Source organism: Microcaecilia unicolor, chromosome 5 (genome assembly GCF_901765095.1).
Source record: "Microcaecilia unicolor chromosome 5, aMicUni1.1, whole genome shotgun sequence".
Taxonomy (NCBI): Eukaryota; Metazoa; Chordata; class Amphibia; order Gymnophiona; family Siphonopidae; genus Microcaecilia; species Microcaecilia unicolor.
In genome coordinates, this window is record NC_044035.1 from 133,455,813 (window position 1) to 133,475,302 (window position 19,490).

General features: G+C 41.2%; 1 protein-coding gene across 1 annotated transcript in view; it reads left to right on the forward strand.

Annotated features, from left to right (window-relative positions):
• Nucleotides 1-19,490, forward strand: part of GLUD1 (glutamate dehydrogenase 1) — a 135,932-nt gene that overhangs the window by 32,171 nt on the left and 84,271 nt on the right. The window contains exon 2 of the mRNA XM_030203300.1: nt 8,025-8,105. Coding sequence (XP_030059160.1) covers nt 8,025-8,105 — 81 coding nt within the window. The remainder of the gene's footprint in view (nt 1-8,024; nt 8,106-19,490) is intronic.

Consider the following 19,490-nt stretch of genomic DNA (forward strand, 5'->3'; position numbering starts at 1 on the left):
AGCAGGCCCTGCACAAGTCTCCTCTTAGTACCTAATCCTCTTGTTGGGGGGCCTTGAGGGATCGGCGGGGGCCTTGTTTTGAAGTCTCAGCACTGTGGAACGGATCTGTCATTCCTGAGGGTCTAGGTTCTTCGGAGAGAATTGTTTTCCAAGACCTTTGCTTTTTAGCAAGAATCTCTATAGTAGTGCTCTCTTAAGTGAAGCCTTGGCTGAAACAATTGCATTTGCAGTATGATGATCTTGGGAATTCTGCCTAATACCAAAATTATACAAAAGCTGCACTTGCTGTGCAGAATTTGACATCAAGGAAGTTGTGGCAGCTTGAGGGGCTACGCATTGGGTTGCTTTTTCCTCTACTGCCCTGAGCCTAACTGATTTGACCCGTTTAAGACCGCATATAGCTGTTCATGTCAAATCTGCTGTCTTGCCCAGGTAGCAGAGGAAGAGGACATGGTTGCTTCTTGCCACATGATCAGTGTGGGAGGAAGGAATCTACAGGAAAAAGGTAGGGAGCGTGGACTTGACCCTGGAGAGGGACTAGAGCTAGGGACTGACTTGCTGAAGGAGGGGCCAGGTGTTAAGAGGAGGAATTATGCACAAAAATCTTGCAAATTGAGACACACAGAGGCGCTTTTCCAAAGCACATAGATTTACAAAGTTACATAGATTACTGTGGGGCTCAATTTCAAAGCACAAAAACTTAAAGTTCTATAGGTTATGGAACTTTGTAAGTCTAAGTGCTTTGAAAATATGCCTCTGTGTAAGGCTGTGCTTTGAAAATAGTCTCATTTTACTCCTAGAGAAAATCTGTACAAAAACCTTAAGCTCTACAAGTTCTGCATACTTCAAGATGAGAAGTCTTATCCATTCAAAGCCATCCCCAAAGTCAGCTTATGAATGGACATCTAAGGGAAGCTTTGCAGAGTTATGCAGTCCCGTGTTTGATTTGAAAGTTCTTCAATTATACTATCTTCATACCTAAGCTTTGCTGTTCCATAATTTAACAGCATTTGGATTAATCTGATTTTGCACCTTGTTGTTTTTCATACTTCAGTACTGATTGTTGACTAATTTTCATTCATGCACAAATTATGATCTGAAGCAGGCTACAGAGCTGCTTGCATACATTTAATGCTTCTTGGAACAACTAATTCATAAGTGAATCTACCACCAGGAAAGGTGTTAATGAATGTGACTTGTTCCCCGTGCTTTGCAGTGTGAATGAAAAAAGGGAGCAAGCATGACTGCATTGACCAATCTCAGCTGTGTGAGAATGATGTTTATATACCTTTTAACCTTTCAGAACAGTAAACTATTCAGAATATGGAATTCAAGTAGCTATGTTCTTAGCAGCTATTGTAATAGCAAGGAAAGTTGGTGCATCATTTGATTCTCATCTACCTGTGCATATTAGACATTTAGTTACACATGCATACTTTTGTATCCCTTTACCATGATTTAAGAGCTTATGGTTTATTTTGTAATTGTGCTCTATTGGGGCAGACATCCTAAAAACTAGTGTCAGACTGTCCTCATTTTCTGTTTTAGATGGCTGTCATGGCTTTTTGCCAGGGCGTTGTATCACTTTATATCATTTGTTATGGATGGTTATATTTCAGTTAGCTAGTTAATTGTAAGTGTTTTATGGTTCTTGTATTTGAAATTGGTTATATGTGAAGTTGATCTATTAAATTGGATTATAAGTTTTAGGCTTTAGGCATGGGCGCAGTTTGACTGTTTCATTTGAGGGGGCAAAGGATGGGGCGGAGCATATTAGCATATTCATTTGCATATATATATATATATATATATATATATATATATATATATATATACACACACAAATGAATATGCTAATATGGAAGAAGGAAGGAAGGGAAAAAGAGCTAGCTTTTTTTTGGGAATAACCATAATGAATATGTATGAGATATCAAGCCAGCTCTTTCTCCCTTCCTTCCTTCTTTCCTCCTTACCCAGCACGCCCTCTTCCTCTCCAGTAGTATTTCCCCTCCCCCTTTCCCATACCATGCCAGTGTTGACCTTAGAAATGCAAAGGCTCTATATGTAGATCCTTCAAGAGGTAGTGTGTCATGATTTAGGCTCTACACCCTTTCTGATGTTTTGGTGCCAACACACAATCTCTCCACTGCAAAATGCTATACACAAATTTGTGCAAAAACACACTCATAACCTTACTAAACCATAACAGCACTAATTCCAAGGACAGAATGAGCTACAACCTTATACGTGAAAAGGCAGAGCTGTAATTACACCAGGCTCTAAAACACCAATACACTACCTCGTGAAAAAAAAAGCAAAACAAAAAGGGCTGCAAATACTACACGCTAGCAGAATACTGCACCTTGATCACATATGAAAAACACAACAGACGTGACACAAGGAACTAGAAATAAAAAAATATGAAGGCAAAATACTGAACTGGAAAGTTAACTCAAGAAGTCAGACTCAGCATGCAGCAATACCAGAAAAATTGAAACCTACATGCAAAATATCACAGATGCACATTTCAAAAAGCTGACATATTTCAATTAATAAATTCTGAATAAAATACTTTTTTCTACCTTATTTTTCTGATCATTTAGTTTTTCTATTCGCCTTGGTCTGTTTTATGCAGTGTCTTCTTTCCATTTGATATTTTTTTCTCCCTCCTGTGTCCTTATGCGTCCTGTCTACCATCTGTAGTCCTGTCCCTATCCTTCCTCGAGTTTCAGTATCTGCCCTCAACGTGTTCCAAACCAGCCCTTAAACTCAGCAGTTTCCCCTCCATCCATGTGCATCTACTTCTTGTCTTCCTTCCCCTCCATCCATGTCCATCATTTCTCCTCTCTCCCTTCCCCTCCATCCATGTGGATCTCCTTCCTTTGTCTTTCCTTCCCTCCATCCTTGTCCAACATTTCTCCTCTCTTCCCTGCACTCCATCCATCCAGCATTTCTCCTTTCTTCTCTCCCCTCCATCTATGTGCATCTCCTTCCTGACTTCTCTCCCCTCCATCCATCCATGTCCAGCAACTCTCCATTCTCCCCTGCCCTCTCCACCATCCACCCATATCCAGCAACTCTCCATTCTCCCCTGCCCTCTCCTCCATCCATCTGTATCCAGCAAATTTCCTCTCTCCCCTGCCCTCTCCTCCATCCATCTGTATCCAGCAAATTTCCTCTCTCCCCTGCCCTCTCCTCCATCCATCTGTATCCAGCAAATTTCCTCTCTCCCCTGCCCTCTCCTCCATCCATCTGTATCCAGCAAATTTCCTCTCTCCCCTGCCCTCTCCTCCATCCATCTGTATCCAGCAAATTTCCTCTCTCCCCTTCCCCTCCATCCATCTGTATCCAGCAAATTTCCTCTCTCCCCTGCCCTCTCCTCCATCCATCCGTATCCAGCAAATTTCCTCCTTCCCCTGCCCTCCGCTCCATGTCCAGCAACTCTCCATTCTCCCCTGCCTTCTCCTCCATCCATCTCCAGCAAATTTCCTCTCACCCGTCCCCTCCATCAATCCCTGTTGTCCAGCAATTCTCCTCTCTCCCCTGCCCATCCTGTTTCTTTCCATCCCCTTCCCCATTGTATCCAGTGTCTCCCCCCCTCCTCTCTCCCCCTTCGCAGCATCTCCCTCTCTCTCCTACTGGCAGCCAACTACTACGATAAAGAACGACAACGTGGATGCAGGCAGCAGCTCACAGGTTTGCTTGCTGTGTTTTGAGTGAACGTCGACGGCTGCGCAGGGGAGTGGACTAGATAGGCTGCCTGGCTCACTTCCAGTCCAACTCCACCGAAGTTGCAGCGGCGTACAGGCGGGCAGAGGTAGTAATAGCAGCAATGAGGCAGGCTCGACTCCGACTCCATCCTTCGCTTCCTGACCCTGCCCTCTCAGCGTCCCGCCTTCCTCTGATGCCATTTCCTTTTGGGCGGGACGCTGAGAGGGCAGGGTCAGGAAGCGAAGGACGGAGTCGGAGTCGAGCCTGCCTCATTGCTGCTATTACTACTGGCGCCCGCCCGCCGCCAGTTTGCCGCTGTGACTTCATGTAAGACTAAGTCATCGTCGTCATTTGGGGGGGGGGCAATGCCCCCCTCGCCCCCCCCAATCTATGCCCATGGCTTTAGGTGTGTTTGCCCTTAATGTTTCATTGCTTACTCTATTTGTAACTTAATTTTGTAACTCCAAATAAGCCATTCATGTAATAGCAAAAGAAATGGATTTAATTATAGAAAATGTGTATTGTTTGTGTAGATTCTGAAATGGTATGGCATATAGCAATCTCCAGTAACCAATCATCATATTGATAAACCATGAACAGCTTGGCAGGCCTCCCATTCCTGTACATACTCCGCTCATTCCTCTCAACAGAAAGTTCATCTACCAAAATGTTGTAAAATTTATCACATTTATGTATGAATGTAGTGCCTCTGCTTTTCTTGATTGAATATGTACTTCCATAGCGTCCCACAGATCAATCCAGAGACTTGTGGGTTATATCCCTCTGTCAGCAGGTGGAGATAGAGAGAATTTCAGAGTTTTACTATATGTGGTTATGTGCAGCCACCTTAACCCCAGTATTCTCTCTGTCTAGCAGGTGGATGGTCATAACTGTCCGGCTGTGGACTCCTTAGCTTCTGGCCTGGTCCCCCAGGTCTGGTAGAGCTTTTGGGGTTGAGGTGGTCCAGGCTTAGGGTTTAGGTGTACAACTCGTGGCACCAGGACCCTCTCTTCTCCCCCCATCGGTCCCCTCCTAGTCTGTCTTGAGGTACCTTGACTGAGATTTACTCCGGCTCCCTCTCCTGCCTCTTATTTAAAAAAAAAAAAAAGCATCTCGCAGCCTGCTCATGCTGGTTTATAGTCCCGGCTGTGGTGTGAGGGGATCAAACTTGCCTCAAGTAGCAGATTCCCAAGGGGAGGGGGAGTATTTTTATGATAGTGGCACCGGCGGGGTCTCATCAGCACGGCTCCCAGTTCATGCCACCTTGCAAACATTTCTTCATTTAGGCACCGTTAAGTCTGTCCCCAGTTGAAATTGGGGGAATGGGAAGTTGTTCCCTTTGCTTTGTACTTCCAGCCAGGGAATTTCCTTCCAGCTGAGTTTGTACAGATCATAAGAGAGTGTTTTAAGGTTCAACTTTTCACAATAGGCACTTTGCAGTGTGTAATAGTTTCAGTCTAGTGGGGAGAGTTTCTAACTGCCCTGGATCTCAAGGAAACATAATTTCATATTCCCATTGCACCTGTCTGTAGAAGAACATTATCAATTTATGACCATGTCTTTCAGCCTTTCCACATCACCAAGGACATCCTTTGCTTGGATGGATTGCAGGTTCATCCATACCTCATGATTGGCTGATTTGTGACTGTTTGTCAAGAGACTCTGCGAATTTCATCCAAAATAGCTACTACTCTTCAGTCCTTAGGATTGGTAATCAATTTCACCATAAGTCAGTTGTTTCCAAGTCCTGGCGTATCTGGGGGTGATATTCCACATGGGCTTGGGAAGTCCTACTACTACTATTTAGCATTTCTATAGCGCTGCAAGGCGTACGCAGCGCTGCACAAACATAGAAGAAAGACAGTTCCTGCTCAAAGAGCTTACAATCTAATAGTCCTATCTTCCTTTTGCTCCTCAGCAACAGATGCCAACCCAAGTCAGGTTCTACTTTCCCTACCAGGTTGGGGGTCTGGGAATAGGTTCAAGTTCTGGGCATAATTGTCTTTTCTTGGACATTCTACCATGGGGTCCGATATTAGACCGTTTCAGGAGTTCCTTTTCAGCTTTGGTCTCCATCTCTCATGTTCTCTGCAAGCCAATTTAGCCTTAACGGGTAAATTCAACACAGCCTTCCTCTGACAGTTCAGAAGTTCTCACTCTGGAGGTGGCTATCTGTAGCTCGTAGGCTACTAGGGCATGCCTTAGCTGGCTACAACAGATTTCAGATCCCTTCCAGAAGATGGACAGTCGACCTACTCCTCAATTGCCAGATAAGTCGAGGCTGGCTAATTTGACATTTCTTAAATGATTTGTTTCAGCCTTGACTAAGCAGATGTTTTTGGTGGTCACAGCCGGTTGTTTGATGTGGTTGCACTACTGGGCAGCAGATGCAGCTTCAAACAGCGGCTGGATAAGCTCCCTTTTAAGGGCAAGCTGCTGTTTTGAGGACTGTGCGAAGATGATGAAAGATCTGGGTGACACATAGACTCAGTATCTTCCTGAGGTCATGTCTACACTTTCTTTTCGGTCGGGGCAGCCTAGTTTTCTTCAGCGATCCAGTACTAGCAGGGTTTCAGAACTCCTGACTTCATCCTTTTGAGGTCTTGTGGAGTTCTCCTGAAGGGGTGATAGGCACACAGTCCTGCCTTTTCTTCATAAGGTGGTTTCTGCCTTTCATACCAATCAACCTTTTTCTTCCCGCTTCTTTGACATTTGTCATGTACTCCTATACTATTTGGAAGTGACCAGCTAGTTCCATTGGTCAAATCTTTGCTTCATGCTTTGCTTGGGACCTCAGGAAGGTAATGCAGCTTCCAAAGCCACACTGACTCACCATTTTTAAATTAGCAGATGCGGGTGTAGCAGGGCAATGTCTGGGGTGACCCGCTAAGCAGAAATGACTTCCTGCATAGCCTCATGCACTGGAAAAAACCGAAGTGGTCTTCCAGTGCTCGCCATTTTAAGATTGGCAGATGCGGCTTTTGCAGGATCAGAAGGAGACATTCAGAATCTGGAGAGCCTTAGGTATTCAGCAAGGCGGCGACTCCTTACGAAACATCCACACTGTGGCAGGATCATCATATTCCTGATCAGCTGAGCAGAAATGACTCCCGGCATAACCTCATGCTGTCCTCTTGCTGGTTGCAAGGAAGTGGATCTGGTTTCGAGATGCTGTGGTGGCTGTTGAATGAAAGAGGCAATTTCTTCAACAGGCCTCTCTATGGGACAGTCTCTGCCATTGTGGGTGGCAGTGCTTTCTTCCAGAGTTCAGAAGACTTCTTTCTCCAAGTCCCGTCTATCTTCCATGGCTGCCTTTTGCAGTTCGCCCACTTGGTCCTCTGTCCTGCTGTGGATGTCTTTGCAGATCGCCCACTTGGTCTTCTGTCCTCCCTTGCTAGGCATTGCAGGCTTGACGTGGCAGCGCTATACATTCCAGGCTTGCTGTGGCCTGTGGGAGCATCACTCCGGTCTGCTGAGGATGAAGTGCCCTGCCCCACTTGAGGACTGCTTTGGTACATCCCACAATCTCTGGATTGATCTGTGGGATGCAATGGAAGGTAAAATTAGTCCTTACGTGATAATTTTCTTTCCAATAGTCCCAACAGATCAGTCCAGAGGCCCACCTTTTGTTCTTAGTTGAGTGTTTTCTTCTAGTTTCAGTTTCATCAGGTTCCTTTGTTTGATTTTGGCTATTAAAAAACAAAACAAAACCCCAATTAAAAAAAAAAAAAAAAAAGGAAACCTCCTGTTATCCTCCCACAGGAGCAGTTGAGGAGCCTACATGGGCTTTATGCAGGCAGGAGAGGGCTTACTGTTGGATTTCTTCTTTCTTCTTCTACTGCTTTATCATCGACAATACTGAGGTTAAGGTGGCTGCACATGACCACATATAGTAAAACTCGAAATTATCTCTATCTTCACCTGCTAGCAGAGGGACATAACCCACAAGTCTCTGGATTGATCTGTTGGGACTAATGGAAATAAAATGATCAGGTAAGGACTAATTTTACCTTAAGAATATGCACTAAAGATGCTGGACAGAGCTCTTCTACCACACATACTGTAAAATCTTAAATCCATTTTCAACCATTACAGTGAGTGGAAGGAGGAGCATTTACAGCTCCTAGAATGATCTTGTCTGCATGACGTTTCACTGAGTTAATGTAGTGTCTACACATTCTGAGGAATCTGCTGTGGTGGTCCAGTCCCTATGTCTCTCTGATTTACACTTAAGAGCAAATCATTGTCTGCATCATGGGAGTTTGGGGAGTTTCAAGGTTCTAATGATTTTTTTTCTCCATCTCTTTTGCCAGGTATTCGTTACAGTACAGAGGTCAGTGTGGATGAAGTTAAAGCCTTGGCTTCTTTAATGACATATAAATGTGCTGTAGTTGGTAAGTGACTATATTGTCTGTCTATAAACTGCTTTATATTGTACTGCATTTTTTAATTTTACCACGGCAACACGAATTCCTTACAGTTGGTTGACAGAGACCCCCTCAGTGTTCTTGAGGCAACAATTTAATTTGGGGGTTTATAAACAAAATTTAATACTAAAGGCATTATTTACAGGACTAGCTCTAGTATATTGTAAGAATTTGCTAATTAGTGATATGAGAGTTTTCTCCCACCTCCTGGTTTTCCCTATTGCATGTGTCAATACTAAACTGTTTCTGATATTTAAACAAAATGTAATATTAGACTGTGTTCTGTTTGCTCTATTTTTAAAGTATTGCATCCTTTTTATTTAAGGGTCAAAGTTATCCAACACCCTTTTGAAAAGGTAACTGCCTCCTTAACCTATTAATGCCCAATGTTCCCATATGGGCACAACATTGGGCACTAATGGGTTAATTATGCAATTAACCAATTGACAAAATGTGTAATTAATAATTAGAGTTCAGCTGTTATTGCATGCAGATATCCACTGTCAGGTCATTTTGGGTGACTTGAAACTTGTCCAGATTTGTAAGAGTTCTAAGAGAACTATTTTCTAAGATCTTTGCTTTTTAGCTTGACTGCAGTGTTGAATCTAAACTTCACTATATATTGAATCTTTACCATGAGAGTGAAGTAGTCACCACAAAGTTTCTAGAAGAATATTGTGCCATGATCAAAGGAAATTCCTGAAGAGATGAAGAAAAAAGTTGTGGAAATATCAGTCTGGAAAGGGTTACAAAGCTATTTCTATAGCTCTGGCACTCTACCAAACCACAGTGAGAGCCATTATCTCCATATGGGAAGACTTGGAACTGCCAAAATTACTTCAAGGGCGCAGCGGCAACCCATTCAGGAAGTCGCCAGAACATCTAAAGAACTCCAAGCCTTGCTAGCCTCAGCTAAGGTCCATGCCCATGACTCGACACTAAGAAAGAGATTGGACAAAAATGGGATTCATAGGAGAGTAACAAGGTGGAAACCCCTGCTCATCTCACATAAACACACACGGATGATCCCCAAGCCTTTTGGAAAAATGTTGTATGGACAAACGAGTCAAAAGTGGAACTATTTGATTATATCTGGAATAAAGCAAATGCAGCATTCCACAGTAAGAACATCATACCAGCAGTCAAACATGGTGGTGGAAGTATTTATGAATGTTAAAATATTTTGATCAAAGTGGTTTACAATTAGTAAAATAAAAACAATCAACAATTGTAAAGGAACACCAGCGTAATGATAGGAAGGAGCACACAGCAATAAATAAAATTAAAAGAATAAATTGGGCAATAAAAATAGAACAGATAAAAGTGTAGTGGACATTCTCAATAGTCCTAGGGCTGACAAGTCTCTGGTGAGAGGCAAAAAGAACATTGGAAAAGAGTTTTTAGCAGTAATTTAAATTTCACAAAAGAAGCCTCGGAACAGATATTCTGAGGGAGATTGTCCCAAAACTTAGAGTCTAAGAAAACAACAAGGCAGTCTTATCTGCAAGATCCAAGATGGCAACACAAAAAGCAGAACAGATGAAAAAATATATGGAGATAAATTTATTCAACCAGCAATGTATTGTTGGTTCATCTCCATATATTTTTTCATCTGTTCTGCTTTTTGGGTCGCCACCCAAAACTTAGGGGGCTACAAAGTTAAAAAGCTGATTTCTAGGTGGATTCATAGCAGGCATGTCTAGGGGCCGGTAAGTGTGATGGTGGGAGGATACTTGATGCCTTAGGAACTGTAAAGCTTGCTTGCCATTATTGAAGGAATCATGAATTCTGCACTGTACCAGAAAATTCTTAAGGTGAATATCTGGTAGTTTGTGTGTGAGCTGAAGCTTAATTTGGGTTATGCAGCAAGACAGTTATCTAGTACACAAAAACAAGTCTATGAGCGGCTGAGGAGAAACAAAATTAATTTTGATTGACCTAGTTAATGTCCTGACCTGAACCCAGTAGAATTGCTGTGGCAGGACAGGAAATGTGCAGTTAATGGGTGAAAATCTACAGATGTTTCTGAATTAAAGCAGTTCTGCAAAGAGTGGGCTAAGATTCCTCAACAGTGATGTAAAAGACTGATAGCAAATTATAGGAAACATTTGGTTTTAATTATTTCTGCTAAAGGTGGTGCAACCATTTATGTTTAGGAGGCAGTTACTTTCAAAAGAGTTGATAACTGTCTGTTAACTTTGTTTATTAAATGAAGTAATTTAAAAACTGAGTTTACTCAGCTTCCCTTTGTCTAATAGAGTATTATATATTGTTTAAAGATCAGAAGTCATTCAATGTGACGTGCAATAATAGTGGAAATCAGAAGGGGGAGTACCATTTTCACATCATTGTATGTGGTGACCCATAGTGCATACCTTATGACCCTATTCAGTTAAAAAAAAAAAAAAAAAAAGACCCTGGCTAGTGGTTAATTTTTAATGACCACCACCACTCAGTTCTGTTGCAAAGCCAGCTTACTTACCCCCCCCCCCCCCCCCCCCATTTACTAAGCCGCACAGCAATGTCGACACAGCCCATTCAAAGTTTGAAATTTTTCTATTACCCAGAGTGGCTAGCTTGCTCATTGGTCCTCACTGTGGAGCAGTTCTCACAAAGGTTTTACTGAAATCCATGTAAGCCATATCTACTGCCTCTGCCCCTTTCCAACTAATTATTGCTGTGATCACTTCACTGGAGATTGGTGAAGCTTGACTAGATTGTTTTTCCTTTCTCGGACAAAGGGGCTAATGTTTTTTTACCTATGACATTCAGCTTGGAGAGGTGGAGGCCTTGCAATCCTTCATGCTTTATATGCTCCTTTGATAGAAATAAAACTCACATTTACCTTATAATGAAACTTTTTGTCAAATTACTGCTGTCCTCTTATATATGGCTCTTTTTTTATTGCCCACCAAATTTGGGAGCAGGTGAATTACGCAAAATATTAGATGAAAGCCAACACCAAATCTAATGAGATGTCAGTATCAGGTCACCATCACTACTTGATAGACCATTTACTGTTATGTTCTAGATTACACTAGGTATGACAGGTAAACTTTTGTACGGGTTTAAATACTTTTTATCTGATCACAGTTCAGTGTTTTCAGATGGTCAGTATTCCAAGGAGTGTAAATTACATTGTGGAGTGCCTCAGGGCTCAGACCTATCTCCTGTCATGTTTAATATTTTCTTAAGTCTGCTGTTGACTGTTATACAGAAAAACAGAAGAACAGTAGTGCCAGAAAAACAGAAGAACAGTAAAAGAATATAACAGCCGGAGATTTTTTAGACAAGATTCTTCCAGAACAAAGTCGTCCATTCTTGCCTCGATCTTGCCTTCCATCTTATCATAATCAGAATTACTGTATGCGAGATGAGAGATTTCAAGACCAGAGAGCCTATTTTCAAACGAGGAAGAACCAGAGGAGGTCTCCAACAGAGGATGTGGTAAGACAAAATATCGAGGAAGATGTTCCAGTTATTAATCTTTCTGATTACAACCTTACAGATGGTCAAATTAAAGTATTACAAAGAGGATTATCGTTCGTACCCACATCACAATATGATCCCTTTCAAACAAGGGTTGAGCTTTTCCATTTTTTTTAGGAAACTGCAAATTGTCCACTTTTTTGAAAAAAAAAAAAAAAGTGCACTGTAGATAAGTCCATTTTAAAGAGAAATTCAAAGTGGGTCCCGCCAGGGTTACCAGGCCCTATTATTTCAACTTTCAACCAATGTGTACTCAAGGATATAGAAGAGTTAGAAAAGAATAGACAAAAAAAGTATTTTTACAATTTGACAAAGACAGAACATGGAGAAATGATCTCTTTATCAAAAAATACCAACATTGTCATAAAACCAGCTGACAAAGGTTGAGGTATCATTGTTCAGAATAGAGAAGATTATGTGGGAGAAGTTCATAGACAGATATCAGATCTAGAATACTATGTACTTCTAGAAGAAGACCCAACTATGGAATTACAACAAGATATCAGTGAAATTGTCAATTTGGCCCATGGTGCAGTCTTTTTGACATCCAAGGAGAAGGAGTTTCTTTTGGTACCGAATCCGGTTATACCAATGATTTATACTTTGCCAAAAATCCACAAATCATTGACAAAACCTCCAGGCCGTCCTATTATTTCAGGTAACGGTTCAATCCTAGAGCCACTTTCACAGTTTGTGGATTTCTTTTTACATCCACATGTTCCTAATATTCCATCATACGTCAGAGACTCCTCAAATATGATCACATTATTAGATGAATTTGAAGGTGATTGGACAAAATCATACTAGTTATCCTTGATATTTATTCATTATACACCAACATATTGCAATTGGAAGCATTAGTGATCATTGAAGCCACTCTAAAAGATAGAACAACACATCGCCGTATACCCAATTGAGTCTTGGATATTCCGATAAAGGTGTTATTTTTGACATCGTCTACTGCCCTTTCCTTTGTCACCCTTGTTCTGACTGTTTCGACTGTTATACAGAACCATGGAATAGGAGTACATTGTTTCGCTGATCTTCTAGTAATAGCCAAAGTGTTGTCTCTGACTCTCGATCTCACTGCTCTTCAGAAATGTCTTGATGAGGTTTCATATTGGTTAAACAATCTTCTGGTTCTAAATATAGATAAAATTGCTTAATGTTAAATATGTGGTGACAGGGTTCCACCAACACAGGCACCTATATTGGGGAAATCAATTGAGTCAGTACATGCATTCAAATACTTGGGGTGTCCTAATAGATCAGATATTCAATCTCACGATCAAGCCTGTGCTGTGGTGAAGAGAGGTTTCAATACCATATGGCATTTATGTGCTGTTAGGTATATGTTTGAGGCTAGTTTACACACATTGATCCATAGTGGAGTGCCTCAAGGATCGGCGCTGGGACCGATTCTGTTCAGTATACTTGTGAGCGACATTGCCAAAGGGTTAGAAGGTAAGGTTTGCCTTTTTGTGGATAATACCAAGATTTGTAACAGAGTGGGACACCCCAGAGGGAGAGGAAAACATGAAAAAGTCTGCAAAAGTCAGAAGAATGGTCTAGTGTTTGGCAATTAAAATTCAAAGCTAAGAAGTGTAAAGTGATGCACTTAGGGAGTTGAAATCCAAGGGAGACACGTGTTAGGCGGTGAGCAGCTGATGTGCACAGACAGGAGGGGGAACCTTGGGGTGGTGGTACCTGAGGATCTGAAGGCAACAAAAAGTGTGAGATGGTGATGGCTGTAGCCAGAAGGATGCTAGGTTGTATAGAATGGGGAGTAACCAGCAGAAGAAGGGAGGTGTTGATGCCCCTGTACAAGTTGTTGTTGAGGCCCCACCTTGAATATTGTGTTCAGTTTTGGACGCCATATCTTGCAAAAGATGTAAGAAGACTTGAAGCGATGCAAAGGAAGGCGACAAAAATGATATGGGGATTGCACCAAAAGACATATGAGAAGAGACTGGAAGACCTGATTATGTGTACTCTAGCGGCGAGGATGGTCAGGGGAGATATGATACAGACATTTAAATACTTGAAAGCAATTAATATAGAAACAGATATTTTCCAGGGAAAGGAAAATGGTAAAACTAGAGGACATGGATTGAGGGGTTGCGGGGTGGTAGACTTAGGAATAATGTCAGAAAATTCTTTTTCACAGAGAGGGTGGTTGATGCTGGAATACTCTCCCGAGGGAGGTGGTGGAGAAAAAAATCTGTGGCGGAATTCAAAATGGCATGGGATGAACACAGAGGATCTCTAATTAGAAAATGAATGGTATAAAAAAAAAAACTTACGTATTTGCGTATCAAGTGATGCTTAGATGGCAACTCTGGCTGTATCAGCTAAGGGCAGTGGTGGGACAGACCGAAGGTCCATCAAGCCCAACATCCTGTTTCCAACAGTAGCCAATCCAGGTTACAAGTACCTGGCAAGATCCCAAAACAGTACAATACACTTTATGCTGCTTATCCTAGAAATAAGCAGTGGATTTTCCCCCAGTCCATCTTAATAATGGTTTATGGACTTTTAGGAAGTTATCCAAACCTTTTTTAAACCCCACTAAGCTAACTCCTTTTACCACATTCTCTGGCAACAAATTCCAGAGTTTAATTACACTCTGAGTGAAGAAATATTTTCTGTGATTCGTTTTAAATTTACTACTTCGTAGCTTCATTGCGTGTCCCCTAGTCCTAGTATTTTTTGAGTAAACAAGCGATTCACGTCTACCCACTCCACTTCACTCATTATTTTATAGATATCTATCATATCTCTCTCCATGCTGAAGAGCCCTAGCCGCTTTAACCTTTCTTCATAGGGAAGTCGTCCCATCCCCTTTAAAATACTGCTCTATGTTGGGATAAATAAATTTCTTTCAAATCCAAGGAATTCAAATGTTACCAGAGCCACGACTTAAGTGACCTAGGGACTTACTGATGTCTACAGATGTTGAAATACTAGGAAGGGAACTAAGTAGTTTCTTAAATTCTTGTTTCATGAATAAGCTATCAAGGGTTTTTTGTCTTTAAAGCAATCATGACCTTCTAGTTTGCGCCAGTGTTTAAGAATAAATAGTTTGATGAATAATAGTCAGTACTTTATACTTAATTCATTGAGTTATTGATAACTAATGTAATTGTTTGAGATCTGGAGTTACATGTGAAAGTTTCATAACCCTGAAATCAATTAAGCAACCACGTTTTTGGATGACCTGCAATGCTATTCCAAGGTTTAGGGCATTTATTTATTTATTAGGATTTATTTACCGCCTTTTTGAAAGAATTCACTCATGGCGGGTTACAGTACTCCAAACATGGTAACATGTTAAGTTTTGAACAAGTCTGAAGTCATAAATAGACAATACAGATTTTACCTTCTGCAATAGATCCCACTGGTGCATGACCATTCTGACAGGATGACAAAAACGAAAATTAAAAACATACCGGTCTAGTTGACAGTGGAAAATTGTTAGCCGATATAATAGGTAATACATACCAAAATCATGAAGCAACTGTCAAAATAAAAGAATACAGAAATAGTCAATACAAAAAGGGAAACAAGATCAAAATAAACATGAAATAAGAAGCAAAAACCAAAAACAATAGCTAGGAAATGGTATACCCATGGTAGCCCATCCCAGTGCTGGAGATTTAGCACCGCAATGCTGGAGACTGAAGGCCAAATGAGTGAGATTTTTCTTGCGGGCCCCAGCCGTGTTTAAAATTACTTCTTGCAGATGCACATTTCAAAAACTGATATTTTCCAATCAATAAATAGAAAATAACTTTTTTTTTTTTTACCTTTGGTTGTTTTATTTTTCTTATTACGTTGTGCCTAGTCTCTGGTTTCTGATTTCTTTTCTTAACTGTCTTGCCAGAGTCTCCTTGTCCGTTTGGCATTTTTCTCTTCATGTCCACCATCCATTTTCTCTCCATTTCTGTGTCCTTATTCCCCTCCCTCCCCCCAATACCAGCATCTCTCTCTCTCCTGACTAACATCTCTTCATCTGCCTCCCCCCTCCCCAGGGGTCCAGCAAGTGTTCCTTTCTCTCTCCTCGCTCCTGTTCTATCTCCCCTTTGCAGGACCAGCACCCCTCCTCTTCCGTCTTTCTTCACAGATCCTTTCTCTCCCCTTGCTCTTGTTCTGTGTCCCCTTGCTCCTGTTCTGTCTCCCCTTTGCAGGACCAGCACCTCTCTCTTTCCTTGTCCTCCCCTCCCCTCTCTAAAGTCCAGCACCTCTTTCCCTCGCCGTGCCTTCCTTCTTCACACCCTCATTGTATCTCTCTTCTCTACATGTTCAGCACGTATCTCCCTCCTTGCCCCTCATCCCATTCAGGCACCTCTCACTCCTGCCCCCCCCCCCCATTCCATTCAGGCACCTCTCACTCCTGCCCTCCTCATCCCATGTAAGCACCTCTCACTCCTTGCCCTAGTGGTCTAGGATACTGTTGAGCAGCAGCAACCCCCAGCCACTGCTACACGTGCCGGCTCCACAGTTTAAAATAGCGGCTGCGACCTCTCACAAGACACTTTTTTAAACTGCACAGGAAGCAGCAATTGGGGGATTGCTGCTGCCTGACCAGACGTCAAAGTCACCTCCTCTCAATTAATGAGAGGATTGGGCTTTGACGTGTGAGCTGGAGTCGGGGGCCCAGTGCGTGTGATTTGGTATGTCTGTATACTCAAATGAGCAGTGCTAGTTTGGTTTGCCTACATACGGTGAACCGTTTGAAGAAGTAAAAGCATCTAAATCAAGAAATAAATCGGAAAGCAAGTGCGGAAACAGCTCAGTGAAACAGAAATAGATCAGACAGCGAGTACAGAAAGAGTTCAGTGATACCATAGAAAATGAAAATATCTTGGTCAAAAACAACCTACACACAGTGCTAAATGTAAAAAAAAAAAAAAATACAGATACAACTCAGTGAGACAGATACCATAGAAAGTAAATGTGAGGGCGAGTGCAGAAACATGTCTCAGGGAAATCGAAATAAATTGGAAAGCAAGTGCAAAAACAATTCAGTTAAGTACCATAGAAAGAGAAAATGCAGCATTGTGCATATAAAAATGTCTGAATCAAGAATACCCCACACACAGTGCCAAATTAAAAATAGATTAGAGAGCGTATGCTGAAACAGCTCAGTAAAACAGCTACCATAGAAAGTGAAAAATACAGCATTTCACATATGAAGGAGGCAAACACACACACGCAAAAGAAGTCAATGAATGCTGGCAGAGAAGGAGGCATACAACACAAAATTAAAAAAAAAGAATACTAGCAGGGAATTAGTGAGAAATATTTGTGAGTATAACACATAGAATGTGATATTGAGGAATGAAACTGAAATTCACATACAGTTAGAAACTACCCAAAAAGATATACTTACAAACAGTGATTCTCAGAAGAAATCTGAGAAATTAAAAGGAAATAGAAACAGCCACTTACCAGTGTGTAGAAATGAGAATGTGTATGTGTCAAAAAAAGACACATAGAGCATGGAGAGTGGCAGCAAACCAACTGAAAAACCAAGTCTCACTGTGGTGTGTGAAACTACCCTCATTATCTGAAGCAGTGAAAAATCAAGTCTCATTATGGTGAGGAATAGTGGAAAGAAATGGGAAAGGGGTGGGGGGGGGGAATCAAGCCTCATTATGGTGTCAAGGTTTTTAGACACTTTTCCTTGTCCACACGTTCCGCTGATCAAATCATATGTTTGTGATTTCACCTGTTATAAACATACTGAATGATTTTGATGGGGACCTTTTGAATACCATCCTGGTTACTCTAGATATTGATTCACTTTACACAAACATTCCCCAGTTTAGAAGTGTTACTCATTATTGAAAATACCTTGAAAGGTAGGACCACATATCACAGGATCCCAAATCATTTAACAGTAACTTTTGCCATTTTTTTTAAAATTACATTTGTACCCCGCGCTTTCCCACTCATGGCAGGCTTAATGCGGCTTACATATTTGTACCTGGGGCAATGGAGAGTTAAGTGACTTGCCCAGAGTCACAAGGAGCTGCCATTGCCTGCAGTGGGAATCGAACCCAGTTCCCCAGGATCAAAGTCCACCACTCTAACCACTAGGCCACTCCTCCACCTTTAACTAAGAACTGTTTTAGTTTTGAAGGTAAATATTACCAGCAAATAAAAGGTGCCACCGTGGCGCTGGACCTTGCTAATTTGTATATGACCTCTTTTGAATCCACTTTTTTGGAAGTCATCCATTCGAGGATGAGATTGTTATACAAAAGATTTGTCAATGACATTTTTCTGCTACTGACGGGGACAGAGGTCTGCCTTAAATTGTTTCATTCATGGCTCAACACTAGGAATCATAATCTGAGATTTAAATCGAATTACAAAACAAGATCAGTTTCCTTGATATATTGATTAAAAGAGTGGGAGAGAGTTTTGAAAAATCAGTTCACAAAAGAACAACGGGTCACAACACCTATCTTCACTATACAAACTTTCATGATCCTAACCTCAGAAAAATCTTCCACTATGCCGGTTTTTAAGATTACGGAAGTTGTGTTCTAGCTATGGTGACTTTGAAGTACAAGCACGTGCCATGTCATCAAGATTTAGCAGTAGGGGATACCCACAGGATTTATAACTGAAGGTGCTCCTTTGTACCTTCGTCAAGCCTTAAATTTGTTGTCCAAAGAGATCCCACAGATCTGACAATGTCATGCAACTGCCTCTGGATCTAATGCATTATGCAGAGACTAGAAAGTCTGCCTTTACTGTGGCTGGGACCCAATTGTGGAATGCTCTTGCCGGGCAATTGTGGTTATGCAGTAGTGCTGTCCAATTTATAAAGCTATTGAAGACACATTTATTTGTAGCAGCATTCTTTTGAGACTTTGATATTAACTTTTTTGTTTTATGGGCTGAATTAAGAAGGATGTCTTTTGCATATTATTTTTTGTCAGATATGTATGTTACTTTGGAGACAACCTAGGTTTTCTAGGTGGTATATACATTTTTTTAAAATAATTTTTAAATTTTAATTTGGTGCTGTCGTTGAAAAATTTGTCAGTTTTTCTGATTGCCATATGTACAGCTAGGAGAATTTTGGAGTTGCAGGAGTTGTGACTATTTTAAGACATGAAAGAGATAATCTGTTAAAAGGTTTTATACATCTCAAAGAGAAAACCAAAGCTACTTGTAACAGATGTGGGCAGCGGGATATGAGCCCTCATAGCATGGGTGATGTCGCTGAAGAAATCCACATGGGATAGCTTCTCAATGTTAGTATGTACTAGAAGCTTTTCAGTCACTTGCACTGATTCCATTGTCCACATGCCACTATTGCACCTCAGTCTACATATTCATATTCACCTCCTTGGGAGGTGGTTGGGTGTGTGTGTGAGGATGTGTGTCCTGCTGTCCATGAAGAACATTTATTAACAGGTAGGTGAATTAACCTGTTAACTTACTTTCCTTGAATCCTGTTAAGACTAGTGGATTATGTCCCCTTATCAGCAGATGTGGGCAGAAAAAAAAATTCTAAAGATTCTAATGATGTCACCAGTATATCAGGTGGTGCAGCCAGTATGATAGTATTTTAATGCCAAAGCTATAAGAGTAGAAATGGGACAAAATACTTGGGGGGAGGGGGAAATCATGTAAATATATTTTGTGTAATTGATAATGACTGTTTTATTGTTACCTGCTGAGAAATGGATTAATGGGATATACATGATTTTAATTAAACTGTTAAAACTATCTGACTGACAAGGGAGTTGCCTGAAAGAGACCAGCAATAGTGTTCCTTTTTGTTTTATGACGAGTTTCTATTTTTTCAAAATAAAAATTTAAATCTGTCTTGTAGCTATATTC